Raw genomic sequence first — 26,616 nt, forward strand, 5'->3', positions numbered from 1 at the left:
TTGTAACACATTATTTCCCTGAAACAGTGCAGTATACACTTCTAAAAATGAGATTGAAAATAGTCGATAACAAAAGTATGATTTGAGTTTTGGATTCTCTACGTGAAATTTGAACTTTAGGGATGCTCATCTCACAACTTAAAAGCACATTTGAAAACCAAATATATAGTTCATGCATGTCAAATTATAAATGTACCCTTAATATTAAAATGATATTTAAAGCTTCAGTTGTGCGTGTTTGCTTTTCTCTTTGAACTATGTTAAATAGTTAATATTTGAAAAACTTGTTTACAAAGAAAACGGAACATTATTTCTGTTTTATGTTTGTTTTCTGTCTTATGGCTCCGTGATTTTCATATTCTATTATATGACTGTACCACAATTAATTAAACGGTTTTATGCTGATAAAATACATAAAAATAAAAACAAATTCAGATTTTGATAAGCCTTTTAAGTTGGCTTTATATTTTATTTTTAATATATTAAAAATTAAAAGTATAGTATTTAAGATATAAGCATGCATAATCATATATATTCCGATGGCAATTAGAACTATGAGTTAAAAATTATTAGAGCTATGGTGTTACAACACAGTTTGTCTCTGAAACATTCCAGTATACACTTCTAAATAAACGCAAATGATCATGGTCAACAGCAAAAGTATGATTTGACCTCTTGGATTCCCTGGAGGAAACTTGAACTCCAGGGATATTCTGATCAGAATTTAAGACCAGTTTTAAAAATCAGACTTTTAGTTCATGAATGTCAAATAATCAGTTGACCCGTAATGATGAAATCATCCTTAAAGTTTTTGTTAGGCATGTTTGCTTTTTTCTTCAACCTGTCTTAAATAGTTCAAATTTGAAAATTTTGTTTATAAAGAAAACTGGATATATATGTGTGTGTGTGTGTGTATTCTGTCTCATGACTCTCAGTACTCCTTGGATCTTGTGTAGATCGTGATTTAATTCTATTAAATGTGGAAACAGTAGTTTACTAATGTGTAGACATTGATTTAATTCTTTTTTAGGGAAAAATTAGGTTACTTAAAGCAATTATTTTTATATAGATTTCTAATATTCTCTAAGGCATCACAAGTTGATTCTGAAGATATTGAATTAAGGAAAGACTGTCTCAAAATAACTAAAGGAGTTTTAAAATTTAATGTATATGCAATAAAAGCTTTTTAAGCTTATTTATTACACATACACAAAATATACTGTCATACATGTTGAAACTTAAAATTGTTAGACATAAAGTTTGTTAACATAAAAAAATTTATATTTCTCAAGAGTCTTATTTATTGATAATTTCATTTGAATAACAGATTGCTGAGTCAATCAAACTAAGTAATGCTAAAAAATAGAAAAAAAGATAACATATAATTAAAGTTATCTCATTAAATTTCAAGCATAGGACATACTGTGTTTCTGGGAAGAAGAACACATTACTGCCTTTTTGAAGAAATAATTTATACAAGTTAGCCAAATTTCTATTTTTTTTCTATTCTAATGAATAGAATATTTTAGTTTGCAATTCTGTTAGGTTGACCATAAAAGTTGTGGGAATAATCTGAAAAAAGTATGTACAGGTTGAATAAGAAACACCACAGATTCATGAAAAAAATAGATTTGTATACTCTTTTAAAATATATCATAGTAAATATTCTCATTAATATATCTGTGATTAATATTTTATAGATAATATGTTGACATTAAAATCAGGAAAAGAAACATATGCAGAATCACGTTGGAGTTCTAAGGTATTGTGTAATTTTGTTTCTATTATTATTTAAATATAAATATTGAGTGATGTTGAAACTTGAAAGTAGAGACTTTGACTTTATTGTTTTACCTCTGCATATTGCCCTTCAGTAATTTCTGATATTTTTCAGAAAATACTAAGCAGTTATTATTTGCTAAGTAGATTACTGCTTCATAGTGCAATTTCACGTATTTTCAGGATTAAGTTTAAGAAGGTAGTGTAGTATAGTGTGAAAATACATCTTAGAATTCTAGGAATTTATTTGGGTTCTGAATCTACAGTTGTCTAAAAACTGAAGAATTTCAGTTCAGGGGTCCACCTGTGAGCAAATTTATGATTCTCTGGTATATCTGGATTCAGAGGAAAAAGGTAAAATAGTTTTGTGTATCTTGGAACTTGAAAGGATAATGCCTGGTGCTTGAAAGTATTGCTATATTTGGATTGCACGGTGCAGATCTTAAGGAATATTTTGGGCAAAGGAAAAGCAAGAAAAATAGGAAACCTGAGAAACTACAGTAAAAACAATTTGGTTGAGTAGTGTTTTAAAGAGTGAACATTATTTTCTTTTTTTTTTTTTTTTTTTTTTTGAGACGGAGTCTCACGCTGTTGCCCAGGCTGGAATGCAGTGGCGCGATCTCGGCTCACTGCAAGCTCTGCCTCCCAGGTTCCCGCCATTCTCCTGCCTCAGCCTCCTGAGTAGCTGGGACTACAGGCGCCCGCCACCGCGCCCGGCTAATTTTTTGTATTTTTAGTAGAGACGGGGTTTCACTGTGGTCTCGATCTCCTGACCTTGTGATCCGCCCGCCTCGGCCTCCCAAAGTGCTGGGATTACAGGCTTGAGCCACCGCGCCCGGCCAGAACATTATTTTCACAAATAGAACTATTTGAGTTATTTTGTGGCAGCCATGCTTTCAACCACATAAATATCTGTATTCTGAGATCACAGCTGTGCAAAGAGGTGGAAAGGGCCCCACTAGTTGTTAGAAGTAGCTGCTTTATAGCAGTAACAATCATGAGTAGAAGTCAAAAAACCAGTCACTATTCTGGTTCTGTTACTTACTAGTTATGTAACCTTGGAGAAAATTATTTAATGTATTCAAATGTCAGTGGCCTTGTTCATTGAATTAGTGCTAATATCTACCTCTTAGATATGTTTAATTGAGCAATGTTGTAATAAAAGTGAAAATATTTTGCAAACTGAAAAATGTGTATACAAATGTAAGATAATGATGACAGTGGTATTCAGTGGCTTAATAAATATCAAGGGTACTTTTTCTAAACATGAAGGCAGTATTGTCAGAAAAATAATGGGGGAATACAACAGACATGTGGATTTCTAGTTTAGTGTATGGGTATGTTAAGTATCAGCAGGCTACTAATACTATTTTCTAAACTTGCTAAGAATTTAGCAAATTAGACCTCTCTGATGAGATTTTAAATGCTTTGACTATTAATAATGTGCCTCCTGAATAGCATAGGTGTGCTAAGCAATGAGACCTGAATACACAGGATGAGGACTTATGTCAAAGTGGTAGGAATAGAAAAGCAAGTTAACAACACTTATAAGTAAATATAAGTGATCTCTATATAAAGACAGATAGTGTTAGGTTAGATAAAATTGAAGAAGTTTACACTTAGAATGGGAATGGGGGTGGCAGTCAAATTCTGTAGTCAGAGATTTCTTTGAGACTGTCAGTCAAGCTCCCATAACAAGCATGAGAGGTAGGATGACATGTATATACCCAAAGGATTATAAATCATGCTGCTATAAAGACACATGAACACGTATGTTTATTGCGGCACTATTCACAATAGCAAAGACTTGGAATCAACCCAAATGTCCATCAGTGACAGACTGGATTAAGAAAATGTGGCACATATACACCATGGAATACTATGCAGCCATATAAAAGGATGAGTTCATGTCCTTTGTAGGGACATGGATGCAGCTGGAAACCATCATTCTCAGCAAACAATTGCAAGAACAGAAAACCAAACACCTCATGTTCTCACTCATAGGTGGGAATTGAACAATCAGATTACTTGGACTCTGGAAGGGGAACATCACACACTGGGGCCTATTATGGGTAGGGGGTAGAGAATGGGGGGAGGGATGGCATTGGGAGTTGTACCTGATGTAAATGACGAGTTGATGGGTGCTGACGAGTTGATGGGTACAGCACACCAACATGGCACAAGTATACATATGTAACAAACCTGCACATTGTGCACATGTACCCTAGAACTTAAAGTATAATTAAAAAAAGAAAAAAAAAAAAAGGAGAAATCTCCAAACAAACAAACAAACAAACAAACAAACAAAAAGAATGTCTAGGTGAAAGACATTTGGAGCAGAAAAAAAGCAGATCACATTTCTTTACAATTTTTCTCTTAACATTCTGGAAAGACTAGGAAGCGGAAAGTGGGGTAAACATTATCATCATCATCTTCATTATTGTAAGGTGTAAAAAAGTTTGCAAATGTGTTCCTGGCACATAATAAATGCTTTATGAATAAATGTTCTTATGTTTTTATGAAGGACTTGCTATAGTTTTCTGAAATTATGTTTTAATTGAGATTGAGTTGCATATTTTATATGATATTGGTTTCTTTTCATTTAAACTTAATAGAATGTTTTTCTTCTTTTAAATTTATTCATGCATTTCTTCTGTTATCAAAAATTTTCTCAAAAATTTTTGATTATTTCAAATTCTTGTCTACCTAAATAAAGAAGCTTTTACAATATTCTATCTCATACTCTGAAGGTTTTCTTTCCTTAAAGTGTCTTATTTTAACCCTAAAAATTTATAATTATGAATATTTTAAATGTTTAATGTTGTCAATGTTATATAGCAAGAAGCAGGTGATTGTCTTTTGTTTTAAATGCCCTCTCTTTTTTCTTGAGGACTACAAAGTAGAGTTAGATATTTTGAATGTAATTTCTTGTTGAAATATGCACACGAGTAAATACTTTTTCTGTGGATATGTTTTTATTTTGGAGTTTTCATGCTTAGTAACTGTTTCAATAGCTAAATGAAAATGAAAATAAGCTTGATTTGGAGAGCATATGTGAAGTCCTTTATATAAATGTTTTGGTTTTCAATAGGTTTCTATTCTTAAACCAAATTGCCTTTAAAGTAGGAAACTGAGTATGTTTTGAAATATGTTAGGAAATCTTGATGTCACTCATTATTATTATTATTATTTTAAAATTGCAATTCATTATTGATAGAACTTCAAACAGAGTGTTTCGGAAAGTACTGCACAGAATTACACGTGTTTACCTGAGGCTACATATCAAGAAGAAGTCAAGAATATAAATGGAAAACTAAAGGGTAAGAATCACTTTTTATTTAGAAGTCATTTGACAGTATGTTTATCTAAAAATTTGAGGACTGTTATACTGTAATAGCCTCAGAACATTACGCACTAAATGCGTAGTATTAAAAAAGCGAATTAAAATGGTAATAAGTTACATATCTTGTCAGGTGTCAGCAACAGAGTATATAGTGAGTGCCGAAAAAGGAACTGAATTATTACTTTACATTCCAGATATTCTAAAACCTGAGGTATCTCAGGAAATAAGAGGAAAGATGTAAAAGAGGGAATAAAGAATGAGGAAGACAGAAAGTACAGGGAGGAAATGAGGGAAAAAGAAGCAGGTGTATACAATGGAGGTTCATAAGATAAAATAACTCTTTAGATAGAGGAAGAGTATGGTTAGAAAGGTGGGAAGAATATATAGTAAGCTTTCAGTACAAAAACTAGTAAAAGAATTACAGCAAAAATGTTCCACCCAAGCTAAAAACCATGGCACAAGAAGTACGTGATACATGCACAAGCTTCAGTAGCTGATTCGATCAAGTGGAAGAAAGGGTATCCGTGATGGAAGATCAAATGAATGAAATGAAGTGAGAAGAGAACTTTAAAGAAAAAAGAGTAAAAAGAAACAAACAAAGCCTCAAGAAATATGGGACTATGTGAAAAGACCAAATCAACGTTTGATTGGTGTACCTGAAATTGACAGGGAGAATGGAACCAAGTTGGAAAACACTCTGCAGGATATTATCGAGGAGAACTTCCCCAACCTAGAAAGACAGGCCAACATTCAAATTCAGGAAATACAGAGAACACCACAAAGATACTCCTCGAGAAGAGCAACCCCAAGACACATAATTGTCAGATCCACCAAGATTGCAAAGAAGGAAAAAATGTTAAAGGTAGCTAGAGAGAAAGGTCCGGTTACCCACAAAGGGAAGCCCATTAGACTAACAGCAGAGCTCTCAGAAGAAACTCTACAAGCCAGAAGAGAGTGGAGGCCAATATTCAACATTCTTAAAGAAAAGAATTTTCAACCCGAAATTTCATATCCAGCTAAACTAAGCTTCATAAGTGAAGGAGAAATAAAATCCTTTACAAACAAACAAATGCTGAGAGGTTTTGTCACCACCAGTCCTGCCTTACAAGAGCTCCTGAAGGACACACTAAACATGGAAATGAAAAACAGGTACCAGCCACTGCAAAAACATGCCAAATTACAAAGACCCTCGATGCTAGGAAGAAACTGCATCAACTAACAAGCAAAATAACCAGCTAACATCATAATGACAGGATCAAATTCACACATAACAATATTAACCTTAAATGCTCCAATTAAAAGACACAGACTGGCAAATTGATAAAGAGTCAAGACCCATCAGTGTGATGTATTCAGGAGACACATCTCATATGCAGAGATACACATAGGCTCAAAATAAAGGGATGCAGAAAGATCTACCAAGCAAATGGAAAACAAAAAGAAAGCAGGGATTGCAATCCTAGTCTCTGACACAACAGACTTTAAACCAACAAAGATCAAAAGAGACAAAGAAGGCCATTACATAATGGTAAAGGGATCAATTCAACAAGAAGACCTAACTATCCTAAATATATATGCACCCAATACAGGAGCACCCAGATTCATAAGGCAAGTCAATAGAGACCTACAAAGAGACTTAGACTCCCACAAAATAATGATGGGAGACTTTAACAACCCGGTGTCAATATTAGACAGATCAACGAGACAGAAGGTTAAAAAGGATATCCAGGACTTGAACTCGGCTCTGCACCAAGCAGACCCAATAGACATCTACAGAACTCTCCACCCCAAATCAGCAGAATATACATTCTTCTCAGTACCACATCACACTTATTCCAAAATTGACCATATAGTTGGAAGTAAAGCACTCCTCAGCAAATATACAAGAACAGAAATCACAACAAACTGTCTCTCAGATCACAGTGCAATCAAATTAGAACTCAGGATTAAGAAACTCACTCAAAATCACACAACTACGTGGAAACTGAACAACCTGCCCCTGAGTGACTACTGGGTACATAACAAAATGTAGGCAGAAATAAAGATGTTGTTTGAAACCAATGAGAACAAAGACACAACATATCAGAATCTCTGGGCCACATTTAAGCAATGTGTAGAGGGAAATTTATAGCACTAAATGCCCATAAGAGAAAGCAGGAAAGACCTAAAATTGACACCCTAACATCACAATTTAATGAACTAGAGAAGCAAGAGCAAACAAATTCAAAAGGTAGCAGAAGGTAAGAAATAACTAAGAACAGAGTAGAACTGAAGGAGATAGAGATACAAAAAACCCTTCAAAAATCAATGAATCCAGGAGCTAGTTTTTTGAAAAGATCAACAAAATAGATGGCTAGCAAGACTAATAAAGAAGAAAAGAGAGAAGAATCAAATAGACACAATAAAAAATGATAAAGGGGATATCACCACCAATCCCACAGAAATACAAACTACTATCACACAACACTATAAACACCTCTACACAAATAAACTAGAAAATCTAGAAGAAATGGATAAATTCCTGGACACACACACCCTCCCTAGACTAAACCAGGAAGAAGTTAAATCCCTGAATAGACCAATAACAGGCTCTGAAATTGAGGCAATAATTAATAGCCTACCAACCAAAAAAAAGTCCAGGACCAGATGGATTCACAGCCGAATTCTACCAGAGGTACAAAGAAGAGCTGGAACCATTCCCTCTGAAACTCTTCCAATCATAGAAAAAGAGAGAATCCTCCCTTACTCATTTTATGAAGCCAGTATCATCCTGATACCAAAGTCTGGCAGAGAGACAACAAAAAAGAGAATTTTAGACCAATATCCCTGATGAACATCAATGCAAAAATCCTCAATAAAATACTGGCAAACTGAATCCAGCAGCATATCAAAAAGCTTATCCACCATGATCAAGTTGGCTTCATCCCTGAGATGCAAGGCTGTTTCAATAAACATAATGCATAAACATAATGCATCACATAAACAGAACCAAAGACAAAAACCACATGATTATATCAATAGATGCAGAAAAGGCCTTTGACAAAATTCAACAGCACTTCATGCTAAAATCTCTCAATAAATAAACTAAGTACTGATGGGACGTATCTCAAAATAGTGAGAGCTATTTATGACAAACTCATAGCCAATATCATATTGAATAGGCAAAAACTTGAAGCTTTCCCTTTGAAAACTGGCACAAGACAGAGATGCCCTCTCTCACCACTCCTATTCAACATAGTGTTAGAAGTTCTGGCCAGGGTAATCAGACGGGAGAAAGAAACTAAGGGTATTCAATTAGAAAAAGAGGAAGTCAGATTGTCCCTGTTTGCAGATGACATGATTGTGTATTTAGAAAACTCTATCATCTCAGCCCCAAATCTCCTTAAGCTGATATAAGCAACTTCAGCAAAGTCTCAGGACATACAATTAATGTGCAAAAATCACAAGAATTCCTATACACCGATAACAGACAAACAGAGAGCCAAATCATGAGTGAACTCCCATTCACAATTGCTTCAAAGAGAATAAAATGCCTAGGAATCCAACTTACAAGGGATGTGAAGGACCTCTTCAAGGAGAACTACAAACCACTGCTCAACAGAAAAAAGGGGACACAAACAAATGGAACAACATTCCATGCTCATGGATAGGAAGAATCAATATCATGAAAATGACCATACTGCCCAAGGAAAATTTTAGATTCTATGCCATCCCCATCAAGCTACCAATGACTTTCTTCACAGAATTGGAAAAAAGTACTTTAAAGTTCATATGGAACCAAAAAAGAGCCCTCATTGCCAAGACAATCCTAAGCCAAAAGAACAAAGCTGGAGGCATCACGCTACCTGACTTCAAACTATACTACAAGGCTACAGTAACCAAAACAGCATGGTCTTGGTACCAAAACAGAGATATAGACCAAGGGAAAGGAACAGAGCTCTCAGAAATAACACCACAAATCTACAACCATCTGATTTTTGATGAACCAGACAAAAACAAGAAATGGGGAAGGATTCCCTGTTTAATAAATTGTTCTGGGAAAACTGGCTAGCTATATGTAGAAAGCTGAAACTGCATCCCTTCCTTACACCTTATACAAAAATTATTTTCAGATGGATTAAAGACTTAAATGTTAGACCTAAAACTATAAAAACCCCAGAAGAAAACCTAGGCAATACCATTCAGGACAGAGGCATGGGCAAAGACTTCATGACTAAAACACCAAAAGCAATGGCAACAAAAGCCAAAATGGACAAATGTGATCTAATTAAAGAGCTTCTGCACAGCAAAAGAAGCTTCCATCAGAGTGAACAGGAAACATACAGAATGGGAGAAAATTTTTGCAATCTACCCATCTGACAAAGGGCTACTATCTGGAATCTACAAATAACTTTAATAAGTTTACAAGAAAAAATCAAACAACCCCATCAAAAAGTGGACAAAAGATGTGAACAGAGAGTTCTCAAAAGAAGACATTTATGCAGCCAACAGACACATGAAAAATGCTCGTCATCACTGGCCATCAGAGAAATGCAAATCAAAATCACAGTGAGATACCTTCTCACACCAGTTAGAATGGTAATCATTAAAAAGTCAGGAAACAACAGGTGCTGGAGAGGATATGGAGAAACAGGAACACTTTTACACTGTTGGTGGGAGTGTCAATTAGTTCAACCATTGTGGAAAACAGTGTGGTGATTTATCAAGGATCTAGGACTAGAAATACCATTTGACCCAGCAATCCCATTACTGGTTATATATCCAAAGGATTATAAATCATACTACTATAAAGACACATGCACATGTATGTTTATTGGGGCACTATTCACAATAGCAAAGACTTGGAACCAACCCAAATGTCCATCAATGATAGACTGAATTAAGAAAATGTGGCACATATACATCATAGAATACTATGCAACCATATAAAAAGGATGAGTTCATGTCCTTTGTAGGGACATGGATGAAGCTGGAAACCATCATTATGAGCAAACTATCACAAGGACAGAAAACCAAACACTGCATATTCTCACCCATAAGTGGGAATTGAAATATGAGAACACTTGGATACAGGGTGGGGAACATCACACTACTGGGCCTGTCATGGGGTGTAGGGAGCGGAGAGGGATAGCATTAATAAAAATACATAATGTAAATGATGAGTTAATGGGTGCACCACACCAACATGGCACATGTATACATATGTAACACATCTGCATGTTGTGCACATGTACCCTAGAACTTAAAGTATAATAGTAATAAAAAAAAATTTCCATCTTTACTTACTCGCTTGTGGAAGACATAAGGGATGGAATTACCTGACTGTGCGAAGCTATGTTTCATCTATTATTGGTGAATATAAGCATATATGGGCAGCCACACATGTATATATTTTTTCAGTATGGTCCAGAAGTTTTCATACTTTAATAAATGAGCTACAGATCTTGTTAACAATGCACATTCTGATTCAATAGACTTGAGGTTGTGCAATTTTAATAAATTCTCAGGTGATGCTGATGCTGGTGGTTCTTGGACCATGCACTGAGTAGCAAAGGTATAGAGTTTTCATTGAAGTAATTTGGAAGAAGAGCAATTGGATAGAATGTCAAGACATAACAGAGTCAAGGGCAAGCATTATTTTGATTTTGTTTCTCAGTATGTTTTTAGTCAGAAGCGAAGAAAGAGGTTAAAAAACAACAACAGAATTTATAGATGCCCAATATTACTTCCGAACAAGAGAAAGAAAGTGGTAGGAAAATTTATTTTTAAAAGTGTTGAAGGGAAAGAATCAAAACTACAGATCTGGAGATTATTTTTGCTAAAGAATAGCAATTGTGAGGCATGAAGGGGGAGGGGAGGAGAAGCTAAGTAGGTAATTTTGAAGTTTCTGAGAAGGAAACTTGAGTGAACTCATTTCAGATGCATTTGGAATGTCTGCACTCCAGAAGGTTAGATTATGTGTGCTCTGGACAGTATTGGAAGAAGCAGGGATTACTAGATTTGGCGTCTACCACAGTGACTCATTACTCTTTTCTATTACTTTCAGGATTCATAGAGACATGTTTTGTTGATATTATTTATTTAAGTGAGATAAATTTGAATATGAATCCATTGACTTTTTTAGTAAAATTGCTGCTCCATAATAATCTGTTAGATGACTGGGCCCGGTGGCTCATGCCTGTAATCCCAGCACTTTGGGAAGCTGAGGTGGGCCGATCACTTGGGGTCAGCAGTTCGAGACCAGCCTGGCCAACATGGTGAAACCCCATCTCTACTAAAAATACAAAAAAAAAAAAAAAATTAGCTGGGTGTGGTAGCACACGCCTGTAATCCCAGCTACTCAAGAGGCTAAGGCAGGAGAATCGCTTGAACCCAGGGGGCGGAGGTTGCAGTGAACCGAGGTCACTCCACTGCATTCCACTCTGGGTGACAGAGTGAGACTCCATCTCAAAAAAAATAAAAATAAAAAAATAAAAATTTGTTAGAGACTAACATGGTAAATCAGTCTAATTTTAGAAACAAAAACTAAATTTATTACTTGAATACTAAAACTGATTTTTAAATAAATATTATTCTGATTTCAAAATAAAAATGGTTATAACTAATTAATATTTAGCAATCAAGTTTTTGAATAAATATTTCAATACTGAAAGTTTTTTATACATTATTTTCTTTATGAGTTTTATATGCCGTCTTATATGAAGGGATGAAAAAACATTCAGATGGATAAATGACAGGTTGCAAAAATGTAGGCATAAAATTACACCACATGTGTATGGAAAAAAATGAATATTTTTATTTACCATTATTCCCTAATATACATCCATGCTCATGAACTCATTACACTTTCGTTAATGAGACATCAGTTTTACATTCAGCTAAACTCTTATTGTAACTGTGTACCTTCTCAATTATAAGATAAATTAAAGAGTATGATGAATGTTTATAATTTAATGATGTAAGTGATTCTGAAGTGTATCTTGTAGTTCAGAAGCTCTCATAATTTATAACTAGTATATGTTAGCCATGTGTGAGATTCATAGATGCCATGTGATAAATGAGCTCTAGATGATGAAATGGTTTGTAAAATTTTCCTTGTGTGTTTTTTGCTTTTTTTTCTTTTTCACATAAAAATTTTAAACTCAATGTTTTTGTTTATAAAGAAAATAGTTACAAATTTACTTTTTGTCACCTGGGACTGCACATTTTTGATATAGTTTGAACCTAGACTTTTTTTAAACTTGTGAAAAATTAGGTCACTTATGACTATTATTTTTATATAAATTTCTGATATATTTATCCAAAATTTCCCAAGTACTTTCTTAATACATTGGTGCATTAGAAAGAGACTATATCATTATAATTTTTTTAAAAAAATATATTCAATAAAATGTTTTAAAGTCCATGTCTGTATCATTCATTGACACAATAGTTTCATTAATCTTTAAACTTTAAATGACTAGACATAAATTTCATTGATATAAAAGTATACATATCTTTGAAGAATCTTATTGATGAATAATTTATCCTGGAAAATGAACTAGTCATAAAGCTTGCTGAGTCAATCAAAGAAAGTAACAGTAAAATATTAATTCCTGAAAGAAAATGAGGGTTGATATTTAACTAAACTTACCTGGGTAAATGGCAACTATCAAACATAGTGTGTTTTTTGCGGGGAGAGGAATACAGGAGACTGCTTTTTTGAAGAAAAAAAATCATACAAGCTTTTTATAAGTCGTACGTCAGGGTTTTGATAAGGAAGCAGAGCCATTCATGACCACTCAGGACATAGAACTGATGCTGCGTTTTCTCTTTCCTCTGGGAGCCTCTTTGCAATTCACTAAGAGCTTTTCCTGAGACCCTTGTCTTTACTGGTGCTTGTCCTCCTCATTAGGGTATCCAAACTTCAGGCTAGTTTTGTCAGTCCAGTCCAGCTTGTCAGTGTACTTTTGTTCAGCTTCATCTTTCTTTCTGGAGCTGAGTACAGAATTCAGGGCACTGGGCATTACACAGACCTGTCGATAACCTGAGGGAACAAAGAGTTCTTACCAGTAAGACAATGACAAAGCATATTCTTACCCGCTTCTGCCACAGTATATTCTAACCTGCGGTCACCATTTGTTGGCTGGGAGGTTGCACTGCACACCCCATTACAAAATTTGCTGACTCAAGTGCGGATAGGAAAATGATATAGGCTTCTTGAGACCTCCACTTTCTCATTTCTGCAGCAAATCAAGGGCTTTCTCACATGCCCAGTATGCTGCCATGAGAACTAGCATTTGGGAAAACCACCATACTAAGTTTACATATAACCAAAAGAATCATACAGAGGCTGACTCCCCTGGCAGCACTCAGAAACAAATTGCATTCCTCAGTATATGTTAAAGTCACACCCTCCAGGGTGACAACATGTCTCAAGCAAGTGAAAGTAAACTTAAATAGAAGAAGTGGCTCTGTTTTCAGATTAGAAAGATGAGCCAAAAGTTCGGAAAGCTGAAAAAACACAGGGTATCAACACACAACTTTGCTCCTCAACCCTTTGGCAACCACTAATCTTTTTACTCTATCCATAATTTTGGTTTCTGGATAATGTCATTTGTGGAAATATGCATTTAAGTCTTTTCATACTTGATAGTTCATCTCTTTTTAGTCCTTAGTAATATTCCATTGTATGACTATAGCACAGTTTATACACTCATCTTTCTAAGGTTATCATTGTTACTTCACAAATTGGTTGAATTTTTGCATGCATGTTCATAAGGCAGTTCTCTTGTTTGTAACAATATCATCTGGTTTTGATTTAGAGTAATGCTAGCATTATACACTGAATTGAAATGTACTCTGTATTAAGCTACTTGTGCATTGCTATAGATAAATACAGGAGATTGGGTAATTTATGAGGAAATAGGTTTCATTGGCTCACAGTTCTACAGGTTGTACAGGAAGCATAACATGGGGCTCTGCTTCTGGGGAGGCCTGTGGAAGCTTACAATTATGGTGGAACCTGAAGAAGAACTTGCACATCATATGGCTGGAGCAGGAGCAAGAGAGAGAGGTGGGAGGTGCCATGCACATTTAAATGACCAATTTTCATGGGAATCACTATTATGAGTACAGCACCAAAGGCATGGTACTAAATTGTGAGAAATCTTTCCTCATGATGCATTCATCTCTCACGAAGCTTTACTTCCAACATTGGGGATTACATTTCAATGGGAGGTTTTGGTGGGGACACACATCCAAACTATATCATAATTTTTAATTTTAGGGGTAGAGTTTGTTTAAAATTATATCTCTTTTTTTTTCTAAAATATTTGGTAGAACTCACCAGTGTAGGAATCTTGGCCTGGACTTTTCACTCTAGGAAGATTTTTAACTATAGCTTAATCTTTTATATATTTCGGGCAATGCAGGCTATCTATTTTTTCTTCAGATATTGTATTTTTTTGACTACTGCCTAGATTTTATTTTCCTGTTGTTGACATCATTTATATTTTGGCAAAAGAGAGTTTGATCTTTTCCATAAATATTTCCTCTGAACCTTTGCCAGAATCAGTATCCTGTCATTCCTAGTTAAAAAGATTTTCTTATATTATACTTTAAGTTCTAGGTTACCTGTGCAGAATGTGCAGGTTTGTTACATATGTATACACATTCCATGGTAGTTTGCTGTACTCATCAAACCATTATCTACATTAGGTATTTCTCCTAATGCTACCCCTCCCCTAGCCCCTCACCCCCCAACAGGCCCTGGTGTGTGATGTTCCCCTCTCTGTGTCCATATGTTCTCATTGTTCAACTCCCACTTATGAGTGAGAATAAGTGGTGTTTGGTTTTCTGTTCTTGTGTTAGTTTGCTGAGAATGATGGTTTCCAGCTTCATACATGTCCCTGCAAAGGACATGAATTCATATTCTGTTTTATGGCTGCCTAGTGTTTTGTGGTCTATATGTGCCATATTTTCTTTATCCAGTCTATCATTGATGGACATTTGGGTTGGTTCCAAGTCTTTGCTATTGTGAATAGTGCCCCAATAAACATACGTGTGCATTTGTCTTTATAGTAGAATGATTTATAATCCTTTGGATATATAACCAGTAATGGGATTGCTGGGTCAAATGGTATTTCTAGTCCTAGATCCTTGAGGAATCGCCACACTGTCTTCCACAATGGTTGAACTAATTTTCACTCCCACCAACAGTGTAAAAGTGTTCCTATTTCTCCATATCCTCTCCAGCATCTGTTGTTTCCTGACTTTTTAATGATCACCATTCAACTGGCGTGAGATGGCATCTCATTGTGGTTTTGATTTGCATTTTTATGATGACCAGTGATAATGAGCATTTTTTCATGTGTCTCTTGGCTGCATGAATGTCTTCTTTTGAGAAGTATCTGTTCATATCCTTTGCACACTTTTTGATGGGGTTGTTTCTTTTTTTCTCATAAATTTGTTCAAGTTCTTGTAGATTCTGGATATTAGCCCTGTGTCAGATGGATAGATTGCAAAAATTTTCTCCCATTCTGTAGGTTGCTTGTTCATTTTGATGCTAGTTTCTTTTGCTGTGCTGAAGCTCTTTAGGTTAATTTAGTCCCATTTGTCAATGTTGGCTTTTGTTGCCATTGCTTTTAGTGTTTTAGTCATGAAGTCTTTGCCCATGCCTATGTCCTGAATGGTATTGCCTAGGTTGTCTTCTAGGCTTTTTATGGTTTTAGATCTTATGTTTTAGTCTTTAATGTGTCTTGAGTTAATTTTTGTATAAGGTGTAAGGAAGGGGTCGAGTTTCAGTTTTCTGCATATGACCAACCAGCTTTCTCAACACCATTTATTAAATAGGGAATTCTTTCCCCATTGCTTTTTTTTCAGTTTTGTCAAATATCAGATGGTAATTTTCACATTTCAATGAATTTGTCAATCTTTTCTAAGTTGTCATGTTTATTCACATAAATTTTATATTATTACCTTGTATTTTTAAGTATCTGTAGAATCTGAAATAATGTCACATTAACTCATTTTCAAAGTTGGTAATTTGTAGCTTTTTCTTTTCAAGAGCTAGTTTGGCTAGGTAGACTTTTGCTTTTATTGATCCTCTCAAAGTGTTTGGTATTGTTCAAGTTTTCTATCATTTTTGTGTTTTATTAGTTCCATCTCTGATGTTTTAGTTCTCTTTGCCTATTATTTTAAAAATCTATAGTTGGGAGCTTATCAGCAACATAAATTGAATTCTCACAATTTTGGAAGCTGCACAGTTCAAGATCAAGGTCTCATCAGATTTGATGCCTGAAGAGGTACCACTTCATGATTCATCGATACATTCTTTTCCCCTGTGTCCTCACATGGCAGAAAGGCTAAAGGGGCTTGCTGGGGTTATTTCTGTAAGAGCTTAAATCCATTTATGAAGGGTTGGCCCTCGTGACCTAATTACATCCAAAAACTCCTATCTCTATGATTTGATTTTAGCGTATGAAAATTGCAAGGAGAAAAACATTCAAACCAATACAGATATTTATCATTTCCTGTCCTCTGCTTCCACTGAGTTTACTTTCTTCTTCTTCTTCTTTTTTTAGTTTCTTAAGGTAAAAGTCAAAATTATTTATTTGAGAGTCTTCTAATATAGACATTCGTACCGAAAATTTTTATTTAAGTGCTGTTGTAGATGCATTTTGCAATATCTAATGTGTTGCATTTTCATTTGAAGTTAGTTCAAAATACTTTCTAATTTTCCTTTTTATTATTTTTTGAACCGACCCAGGGTTATTTGGATGTATGTTACTTAATTTGCAATGGTTGAGTTGTTCCAGGTACATTTTTATTATTGATTTTTAATTTGATTGCTTTGGGGTCAGGTAATGTGTTTTGTATGACTTAAAACCTTCTTGATACTTTTATTAAGATATGATCTAGAATATAGTCTTTGAGTACTTCAAAAGAATGGTGTTGTCTATCATATTCTTACTGATTTTCTGCCTCCTTATTCTACCACTTGAGTAAGGGGTTTAGAAATTTTCGACTATACTTGGGCACTTGGCCATTTCTTTTGCAGTTCTATTTTTGTATCATGTATTTTGAAGCATTTATGTTATTATGTACAGAAATATTTAGGACTGTTATGTTTTCTTGATTAAGTCAACCCTTTGTCACTATAAAATGAGTTTGTATATTGCCGGTAATAGTTTTGCTATGAAATGTACTTTGGTATTAATACAACCACTCTTCCTCAACCTTCTTTTGTCAAGTGGTAGTGTGGTATATCTTGTTTCATCTTTAACCAATTTTTGTCTTTATATTTAAAGTTTATTTATTATAGGCATTATACAGATAGATCTTACTTTTATATCCATTCTAACAATCTGCCTTTGAACAGTGGTTTTTAGACTAGTTTAATTTCTTATGTAATTATTGATATGATAAAAGTTGTCTGTCATCATGCTGTTTGATTTCTATTAGTCCCAGATCTTCTTTGTTTTGCTTTTGTTCTTTATCTGCTTCCTTCAGACTAGTTTAGTAGTTTTTATGATTTAGTTTTATATGTATATATATATATATATATATATATATAGGTATAACTTTTTTAGTTATTGGTCTAGTTTTATATTTCTTTATGATTTAGTCATATCTTTTTGTGGTATAAGTTTATTTGGTTATTAGGTATAACTTTGCTTTGCTGTCTTAGTGGTTTTTTTAGGATTTGTAGTGTATGGATTTACCTCATCACAACCCACCTTCAAGTAATATTATATCATATCATAGATGGTATAAGAAATTACAATTGTATATTTTCATTTCTTCACTTCCAGCCAGATTCCAGCCTGGTTCTGTGGGATTGTAGCTTTCATTAAGTTTAGAATATGTTTAATCAATTTTTCCTCAAATGTTTTATTCTGTTTCTCCTCCTATCTGTTTGGGGACTTATATATTACCTGCTGGGAGTTTGCTCGTAGTTCTCTAGTGTCTGAAATTTGTGAATCTTTTCTTTCGTGATGGCAAATCAATCTATGCTCATATCTACTCAGTGTAGCTTTCGTCTCTGGCACTGTAACTTGTATCTATACAAGTGCAATTTAGTTTTTGAAAGTATCTTCTATTGCTCTACTTATCTTATTGATTTTTATTGTAAAATAGAGTTGAGTTACTTATAAACAACTTGATCCTTTTCATTTTTGCTTTTTATAGTATGAGCTAACTCCCCACACCTGAGGAAAGGCCTTTCTGACTATTCATTTTCCTGTGAAGTCTGAGTCTTCCAGGTAAATCTATAAAAATAGATACTCTTCTTGCCACTATGTGAGCACCAGGTGTGATTTTCTCAAATTTATAAGTCCCCTGCTCCGACCCAGCTTGGTCTTTTTTTTTATTTTATTTTTTAAATTTTTTTTGTTATTGTCATACTTTAAGTTCTAGGGTACATGTGCATAGCGTGCAGGTTTGTTACATATGTGTACTTGTGCCATGTTGGCGTGCTGCACTCATCAACTCGTCAGCACCCATGAACTCATCATTTACATCAGGTATAACTCCCAATGCAATCCCTCCCCCGTCCCCACTCCCCATGATAGGCCCCGGTGTATGATGTTCCCCTTCCTGAGTCCAAGTGATCTCATTGTTCAGTTCCCATCTATGAGTGAGAACATGCAGTGTTTGGTTTTATGTTCTTGTGAGAGTTTGCTGAGAATGACAGCTTGGTCTTAGGTAGTTTTCTGGCTCACATGCAATCTTTATTATTTTGCTAAATACTGGGAGGGGGTTTCCAGGGGTTTCTTGCTGTTGCTTCTATATCTCTCTCCTCCTTAGTGCTTTGTTCTGTAATGTCTCTCTGCTTTGGTTTTACCAGACTCTAAGCTTCATCACTGTAACCAAGAGAGTCTGGTAGGTTCCACTTCAGTTTTTTTTTCCTGTGTCATGTCTTGGAATCTCTGTCAAGGCAGGAAGCTGAAACATTCATAAGGTTTGTTTCCCATTTTTTTTTCTGTTTTTCAGGGATTTTTGTCTTCTTTGCCTAATGTTCAGTGTCTAAAAAAAAATGTTTAATGCATTTCATGTGTTTTATTTTTAGTTATTTCAGCTAAGAAGAAAAATCAATACCCGTTGGTCTCTCTTGGCTGGAGGCAGACTACTCTAGAGCTTCAGCACATGCCACACACTGGATAAAATGCTTTTCTTCCCCCTTTGCTCAGCTGCTTCCTTTTCAATCTTCTTTCCACAGTGTAACCATACATTCCTCAGGGGAATTTTCCATGGGCCTAGTATATATCTTATTCTTAGCAATCTGTTTTCTTAAAGTATCTATCTGAATTTATAATTGCCACTTTTCTGGGGCTTTGCTTTTCAGTATATTTTAAGCGAAACAAGAGCAGAGGTTTTTTTTTTTTTTTTTTTTTTCTGTTTAATCTGCAGAGCTTAGTATAATGCCTTCCACATGGTAGCCAATCAATATATATTTGTTCGGTGTTTCGGGAAGTCAGGGACCCCAAACAGAGGGACCAGCTGAAGCCAAGGCAGAAGAACATAAATTGTGAAGATTTCATGGACATTTATTAGTTCCCCAAATTAATACTTTTATAATTTCTTATGCCTGTCTTTACTGCAGTCTCTGAACATAAATTGTGAAGATTTCATGGACACTTATCACTTCCTCAATCAATACCCTTGTGATTTCCTATGCCTGTCTTTACTTTGATCTCTTAATCCCATCATCTTCATAAGCTGAGGAGGATGTATGTCGCCTCAGGACCCTGTGATGATTGCATTAACTGCACAAATTGTTTGCAGAGCATGTGTGTTTGAACAATATGAAATCTGGGCACCTTGAAAAAAGAACAGGATAACAGCAATGTTCAGGGAACAAGGAAGATAACCTTAAACTCTGACTGCTGGAGAGCTGGGCAGAACAGAGCCATATTTCTCTTCTTTCAAAAGCAAATAGGAGACCTATCACTGAATTCTTTTTCTCAGCAAGGAACATCCCTGAGAAAGAGAATGCGTCCCTGAGGGGAGGCCTCTAAAATGGCCACTTTGTGGGCGGCTGTCTTTTATGGTCATAGACAAAGGGATGAAATAAGTCCTGGTCTCCCATAGCGCTCCCAGGCTTATTAGGACTAGGGAATTCCCACCTAATAAATTTTGGTCAGACCAATTGTCTCCTTTCAAATGCTGTCTCCTGATAAGATATTATCAATGACAATGTGTACCTGAAACTTCATCAGCAATTTTAATTTCAGCCCGTCCTGTGATCTCACTCTGCCTCCATTTGCTTTGTGATATTTTATTACCTTGTGAAGCATGTGATCTTTGTGACCCGCACCCTATTTGTACACTCCCTCCCGTTTTGAAAATCGCTAAGAAGAACTTGCTGGTTTTACAGCTCAGGGAGCATCACGGAACCTGCTGACATGTGATGCCTCCCCCAGACACCCAGCTTTAAAATTTCTCTCTTTGTACTCTTTCCCTTTATTTCTCAGACCAACTGACACTTAGGGAAATAGAAAAGAACCCATGTGAATTATCAGGGGTGAGTTTCCCCCAGTAGTTCAGTGTATAAGTGATTGTTAACATATGCAGCCCTTTATATCCCAAAAGTACTAATATATTTTATTTCTATCTCCTCCTTGAGACAGATTCAACTAGCCTATCAAAAAGCTTGGATGCAGTTCCTTCTTGTAAAAGAGCAAGGGAACTTAAAAAAGATCACTGTGAAAAACTTACAGCAAACATTGAACGAATGAAAAATAAGTTTTGTGTACTAAAAAAGGAACTATCAGAAACAAAAGAAATAAACTCACAGTTAGAGAATCAAACAGTTAAATGGGAACAAGAGCTCTGCAGTGTGAGGTATGACATCCTAGTTTTAAATGAATATTTCAACTATTTATACTAAAATTATGTAGGATACTTTTTGTAATAGCTGACTTACCTTCTGAGGTTTAACTGGAGAAAAAAATCTCTGTCTTGTAGAGTGTCAAATTCTTTTAAATAATACAAGTTCTTAAATGTGAATATTTCTGCTGATAATTAAATGCATATTTATTTAAATCACAATTTTAATGGCTATATAGAAGGCCATTATTTGGAAATCCTTACTTAACTTACTTAACAAATTAATTTTTTTGATTTTTAAATTTCTGTATTATAAGTGATGCAAGGCATAACTGCATGCAAATATTTTTCTACCTTTCTAATTATTGACTTGGAATAAATTCTTCAATATAAAAATATTCGGCTAAATTATAAGAAGTTTTTAAGAAGTTATTTGTTCGTTGCTTCTAAATTATTCTCAAGAAAATTTATATTCATTTACAGCTCAACAAACAGAGTGTGAAATGGCCATTCTTTTCTCCCCCAAAATCAATTTCTTTTAATTATACACGTTTAACGTGCATGGAATGTAGAGAAAATACAGAATAATTTATTAGTTTATTCAACATCTCTTGCTCTCCTACATAAATAAAATTAATTCAGAGTTCTATGTTAAATGCATATTATTTTTATTCTTTAAGTATTATATTCTGTCTTGTGATAAAAGAGATTTAAAATTTGTTGATAAAATATATAATAATCAACAAGATACATTTAAAGCATTACTCGGCCGGGCGCGGTGGCTCAAGCCTGTAATTCCAGCACTTTGGGAGGCCGAGACGGGCGGATCACGAGGTCAGGAGATCAAGACCATCCTGGCTAACACGGTGAAACCCCGTCTCTACTAAAAAAATACAAAAAACTAGCCGGGCGAGGTGGCAGGCGCCTGTAGTCCCAGCTACTCGGGAGGCTGAGGCAGGAGAATGGCGTAAACTTGGGCGGCAGAGCTGGCAGTAAGCTGAGATCCGGCCACTGCACTCCAGCTTGGGCGACAGAGCGAGACTCCGTCTCAAAAAAAAAAAAAAAAAAAAATAATAATAATAATAATAATAATAAAGCATTACTCAAAAAAGAAGCAAAAGATATATGGGATAACAGATATTAGACTATTTAACCTAATCTGAGATTTTAATATTAAAATTATTTTTAGGGATACTTGCCATATTTTATAAGTATGAATATTTATGTCTAATAAATCAGTAAATTGTTCATAAAAACTAACCAGTTAACTTTAATCAGTCACTTTAATCAGTTAACTCTAAATCATCTGTCCTCATTGAGGAGTAATTTTGACTGTGTAAGATTTTTAAAAAGTAATTTTCAACTTATGAATTTGCTGGATAGCTTCCAGTGTTCTTTTCCATAACAGTCATTGCTAGTTACAGAAACAGTCATTAATAGTATGAGAAACTTTCTAACTAGAAGATGTTCTTTCCTCACTATTTTTCAAGTATGTATGTCATTTGGAAGAGGTTCGAGTAATAAATACCTGAGAACTAGAAAGAAAAAAAAATTCAAGAATATAGGAATTTTATTGGAATAATAAACCAATGTAGTAATAAATGTATCTCACAGTGAATTCTATTTTCTAACAAAATGAATTTTAAGATAAGTATGTTTAATGGCAGATTGACTTTAAACCAAGAAGAAGAGAAGAGAAGAAACGCCAATATATTAAATGAAAAACTTAGGAAAGAATTAGGAAGAAGAGAAGAGCAACATAGGAAAGAGTTAGAAGTGAAACAAGAACTTGAACAGGCTCTCAGAATACAAGATATGGAAGTGAAGAGTGTAAGAAGTAATTTGAGTCAGGTAAATCAATCTCTGATAAAAATTTTATATTTCTAACTTTATTTCCCTCTGATTTAGTATGAATTATTCAGGTCTAAATCAGATAAAAATGTTATCTTAAAATTATCACTTTTGTAGCTACGGTTATTTGTTATAAATTATGACATCCATGTAGTATCTTATTTCAGTACAAAGAGCTTTTGAAAACAATGATTATCCCTACCATATACTTAGTGATAATTTATTAGTACGTAGTTTTTTCCTAGCAACATAGTTAACATTTAATACTGACTCAAACATTATGAAGAGGAAGCAAAAGTTATTGTCATAGTAAACAAGCTCATGGTTTTCTATGTAGGGCTCTCTAGATTTTATCATCTTTCTTTTGTTTTTGAAATTGAAGACTTCTTTTATATTTACATATTTACCCAGTAGAATTAACTGAGATTTGGTGGAGAGGTCCTGGATGTAGACTCATAAGACTGGGAGAAAATCCTACAACTTGTTTATATTTTTAATCTTTTCCTTTCAGAATTGTGATAACTAAAAGTGCTTGTTACAATGTCTCAATTTATCAAAAATTCATAAATATAATTCTTAAAATTAACTATATATTTTTTAAAAATAGAATATCTAGAGAATATTCTCAGGAAAAAGGAACTGAAAGAACTTTGGGAAATTTTATCTGTCTAAATATATGCAGCACTAAGGCTCTTAGTATGGGATCTTGTATAAGTTAGACATCAGAGTGTAAACCCAGTTTTTGTAGGCAGTCAAATTGATTAATCTTTAATTTTATGCTGTTGAGTTTGTTGTAATTCAGGGAACATTTTTTTTTTTCAATTCTGAGGCTCTTAAAAATTCTCTAGTCATTTATTTTGTACTTTCATGAATTCATTGTCTTCAAATAAATGTTTGAACTTTGGGGAATTTATGCTCTATAGCATTTGAAGTTTTGATTCAATGGTTCTTCAACTGATACCTACTTATAAAAACTCTTTCATTGTATAAATGTACAAGTTATTCTTTAGTTTCAGAGGAACTATGTTATGCCATTTTGACTGCTAGCTAAAAGTTTATTTTGTTTTATTTAGGTTTCTCACACTCATGAAAATGAAAATTATCTCCTACATGAAAATCGCATGTTGAAAAAGGAAATTGCCATGCTAAAACTGGAAATAGCCAAACTAAAACACCAACACCAGGAGAAGGAAAATAAATACTTTAAGGACATTAAGATTTTAAAAGAAAAGAATGCTGAACTTCAAATGACTCTAAAACTGAAAGAGGAATCATTAACAAAAATGGCATCTCAATATAGTGGGCAGCTTAAAGTTCTGATGGCTGAGAACACAATGCTCACTTCTAAATTGAAGGAAAAACAAGACAAAGAAATACGGGAGAGAGAAATTGAATCATACCATTCTAGACTGGCTTCTGCTGTACAAGACCGTGATCAAATTGTGACATCAAGAAAAACCCAAGGACTTGCTTTCCACACTGCAGGAGATGCTTCTCTGCAAGGCAAAATTAATGTTGATGTGAATAATACAATATATAACAATAAGGTGTTCCATCAACCACTTGCTGAAGCTCAAAGGAAATCCAAAAGCCTAAAAATTAATCTCAATTATGCAGGAGATGCTCTGAGGGAAAATACATTGGTTTCAGAACATGCACAAAGAGAGCGAGATGAAACACAGTATCAAATGAAGAAAGCTGAACACATGTATCAAAATGAACAAGATAATGTGAACATACACAATGAACAGCAGGAGTCTCTGGAGCAGAAATTATTTCAACTACAAAGCAAAAATCTGTGGCTTCGACAGCAATTAATTCATGCACATAAGAAAGCTGATAACAAAAGCAAGATAACAATTAATATTCAGCTTCTTAAGAGGAAAATGCAACATCATCCCCTAAAAGAGAAAAATGAGGAGGTATTTAATTACATTAACCATTTAAAAGACTGTATATATAAATATGAAAAAGAGAAAGAAGAAAGAGAAGTAAGTATCAAAAAATATAAATACTTGTCAACCTTCCTGAAAGAAAATTTAAAGCATATTTGGCGTTGGTTAAATGCTGAATCTAGTAGAATATAAATAGATGATAAATATACTTACTATGTCAGCTTAGAAACATACCTCATCTCCACAAAATGAAAGTTAAAGCTGAGAGAGACGTTACACTTTGAGTAAAGACATTGTGTCACTGATGAAATTTTAAGTTTAAGATTTTTAATAGATGAACATTAATGACATTGGGTTTTACTGTTGAAATAAAGGTTTTAATGTCTCTTTGTCGCCACATTTTATGACCACATTGAAGCAGATAAATGGGAATGCCCATATCAGCAATTAGTATTTTGAAATTAAGATTCAGTTCAGCAATCTACTTTGACAATTAATTATAAATTTTCCAGAGGAACTGAAGTGTATTTGAAGTATATTTTGAAGTGTACATTTCTGCATCTTGTAATAATACTTTTTTTCAGTAGCTTTTTGTATATTTTAGTTGATATAATTTTATTTTCATTTATGTCAATTTGACTTAAATCTGAACATATTTGAATCTCAAATTATGTATTGTTATAACCTCTCAATTTTTTAAAGACATCTGCATTTTATTAAATAATACCTTAGGACAAGTGTAGTGAATTTTACAATATCAAATTTGATTTAATCACCCCACTGGTATTTATAACTTATTTTGAATATTGTTACAAATAATTTGCTCATAATTTATATTTCAAAGCTCAAAGACTATCATGTCCCAGAGAAAGGTCATTGTAGCTATCTGTGATTTATTAGCTTTGCATTGGATCCCCATTTTACAATTCATGTGGGGTGGCAAGGCTCATGTATAGTACAAAATAAGCGAGTAGAGAAGAGAAACATAGCAGCTGAGGTCAGGAGAGATGTGGAGAGCAGGTTACCTAGGGTCTCTAAAGGCTTTAAAATAAAAATAGTTTTATTCTGAGATAGAAGTCTATTGGAAAAATTTCAACAGGTGATTGAATATGTGAGGAACTTTGATGTTGATTTGTGCTTCTAATACAGAAGAAAGAAAGCATTCCACTGTGTAGAATTTGCCACCACTAGTCCTGCCCCAACTTTTTTTTTTTTTTTTTTTTTTGAGACTTCAGTAGGTTGTGAAGCATTACAGATTCATTAGGGGACAAATGACTAGTGGGATGAATCTGGTGTCTAGTAAGAGACTACCAGTTTGGCAGGAAGATAACACCTTCTTTTGTCCTTGAGTGGATTCAGTAATAAGCAGCAATGTGTACAAATGAAGAAAATAAGCTGAATCAATATATTTGGGGATTTTTTTAAAAGTAAATATTGTTAATTTGATAAGATAATTTACAAAATCAATAACAAATATGTCTTGTCAGGTCATTGTGAGACAACTTCAAAAACGATTGGCTGATCTCAATAAACAGTGTGTGTCAGACCTCACTAGAACTTATACCACATCATCACATTAATCTCAAAGATGAGATATAGGATTTAATGAAGAAATGATTTCAAGTCAAAAGTCAAGTATGTATTAAATGTAACATGCCAACAGTGAATCTATAGCTGGTTAAATAATATAAATTGTTTTATGATATTAATTTCCATGGGAAGACTTCTTTTATATGTTCATTATAATTAGTTTTATTACAATTCTATTTATAATATGCTTATTTTAAAAACTGTGGCTATCATTCTGCAATGTTTTTCTTATAATTACTTATTTTTTCATAATATTTACCCTTAAGAAGATTAAGAATTATACATTGTTTATCCCACAAGTTGAGAGACTATTCTTCAGATAAACAGTATTTTTCAGTGATTTATGTT

General features: G+C 34.1%; 1 protein-coding gene across 1 annotated transcript in view; it reads left to right on the plus strand.

Annotated features, from left to right (window-relative positions):
• Positions 1-26,306, plus strand: part of LOC106996402 (ankyrin repeat domain-containing protein 30B) — a 127,039-nt gene extending 100,733 nt beyond the window's left edge. Inside the window, exons 43-46 of the mRNA XM_077947952.1 lie at positions 20,734-20,947; positions 22,600-22,783; positions 23,857-24,774; positions 26,166-26,306. Of these exons, the coding sequence (XP_077804078.1) occupies positions 20,734-20,947; positions 22,600-22,783; positions 23,857-24,774; positions 26,166-26,258 (1,409 nt within the window). The 3' untranslated portion in view covers positions 26,259-26,306. The remainder of the gene's footprint in view (positions 1-20,733; positions 20,948-22,599; positions 22,784-23,856; positions 24,775-26,165) is intronic.
• Positions 26,307-26,616: the final 310 nt, after the last annotated feature.

Source organism: Macaca mulatta, chromosome 9 (genome assembly GCF_049350105.2).
Source record: "Macaca mulatta isolate MMU2019108-1 chromosome 9, T2T-MMU8v2.0, whole genome shotgun sequence".
Taxonomy (NCBI): Eukaryota; Metazoa; Chordata; class Mammalia; order Primates; family Cercopithecidae; genus Macaca; species Macaca mulatta.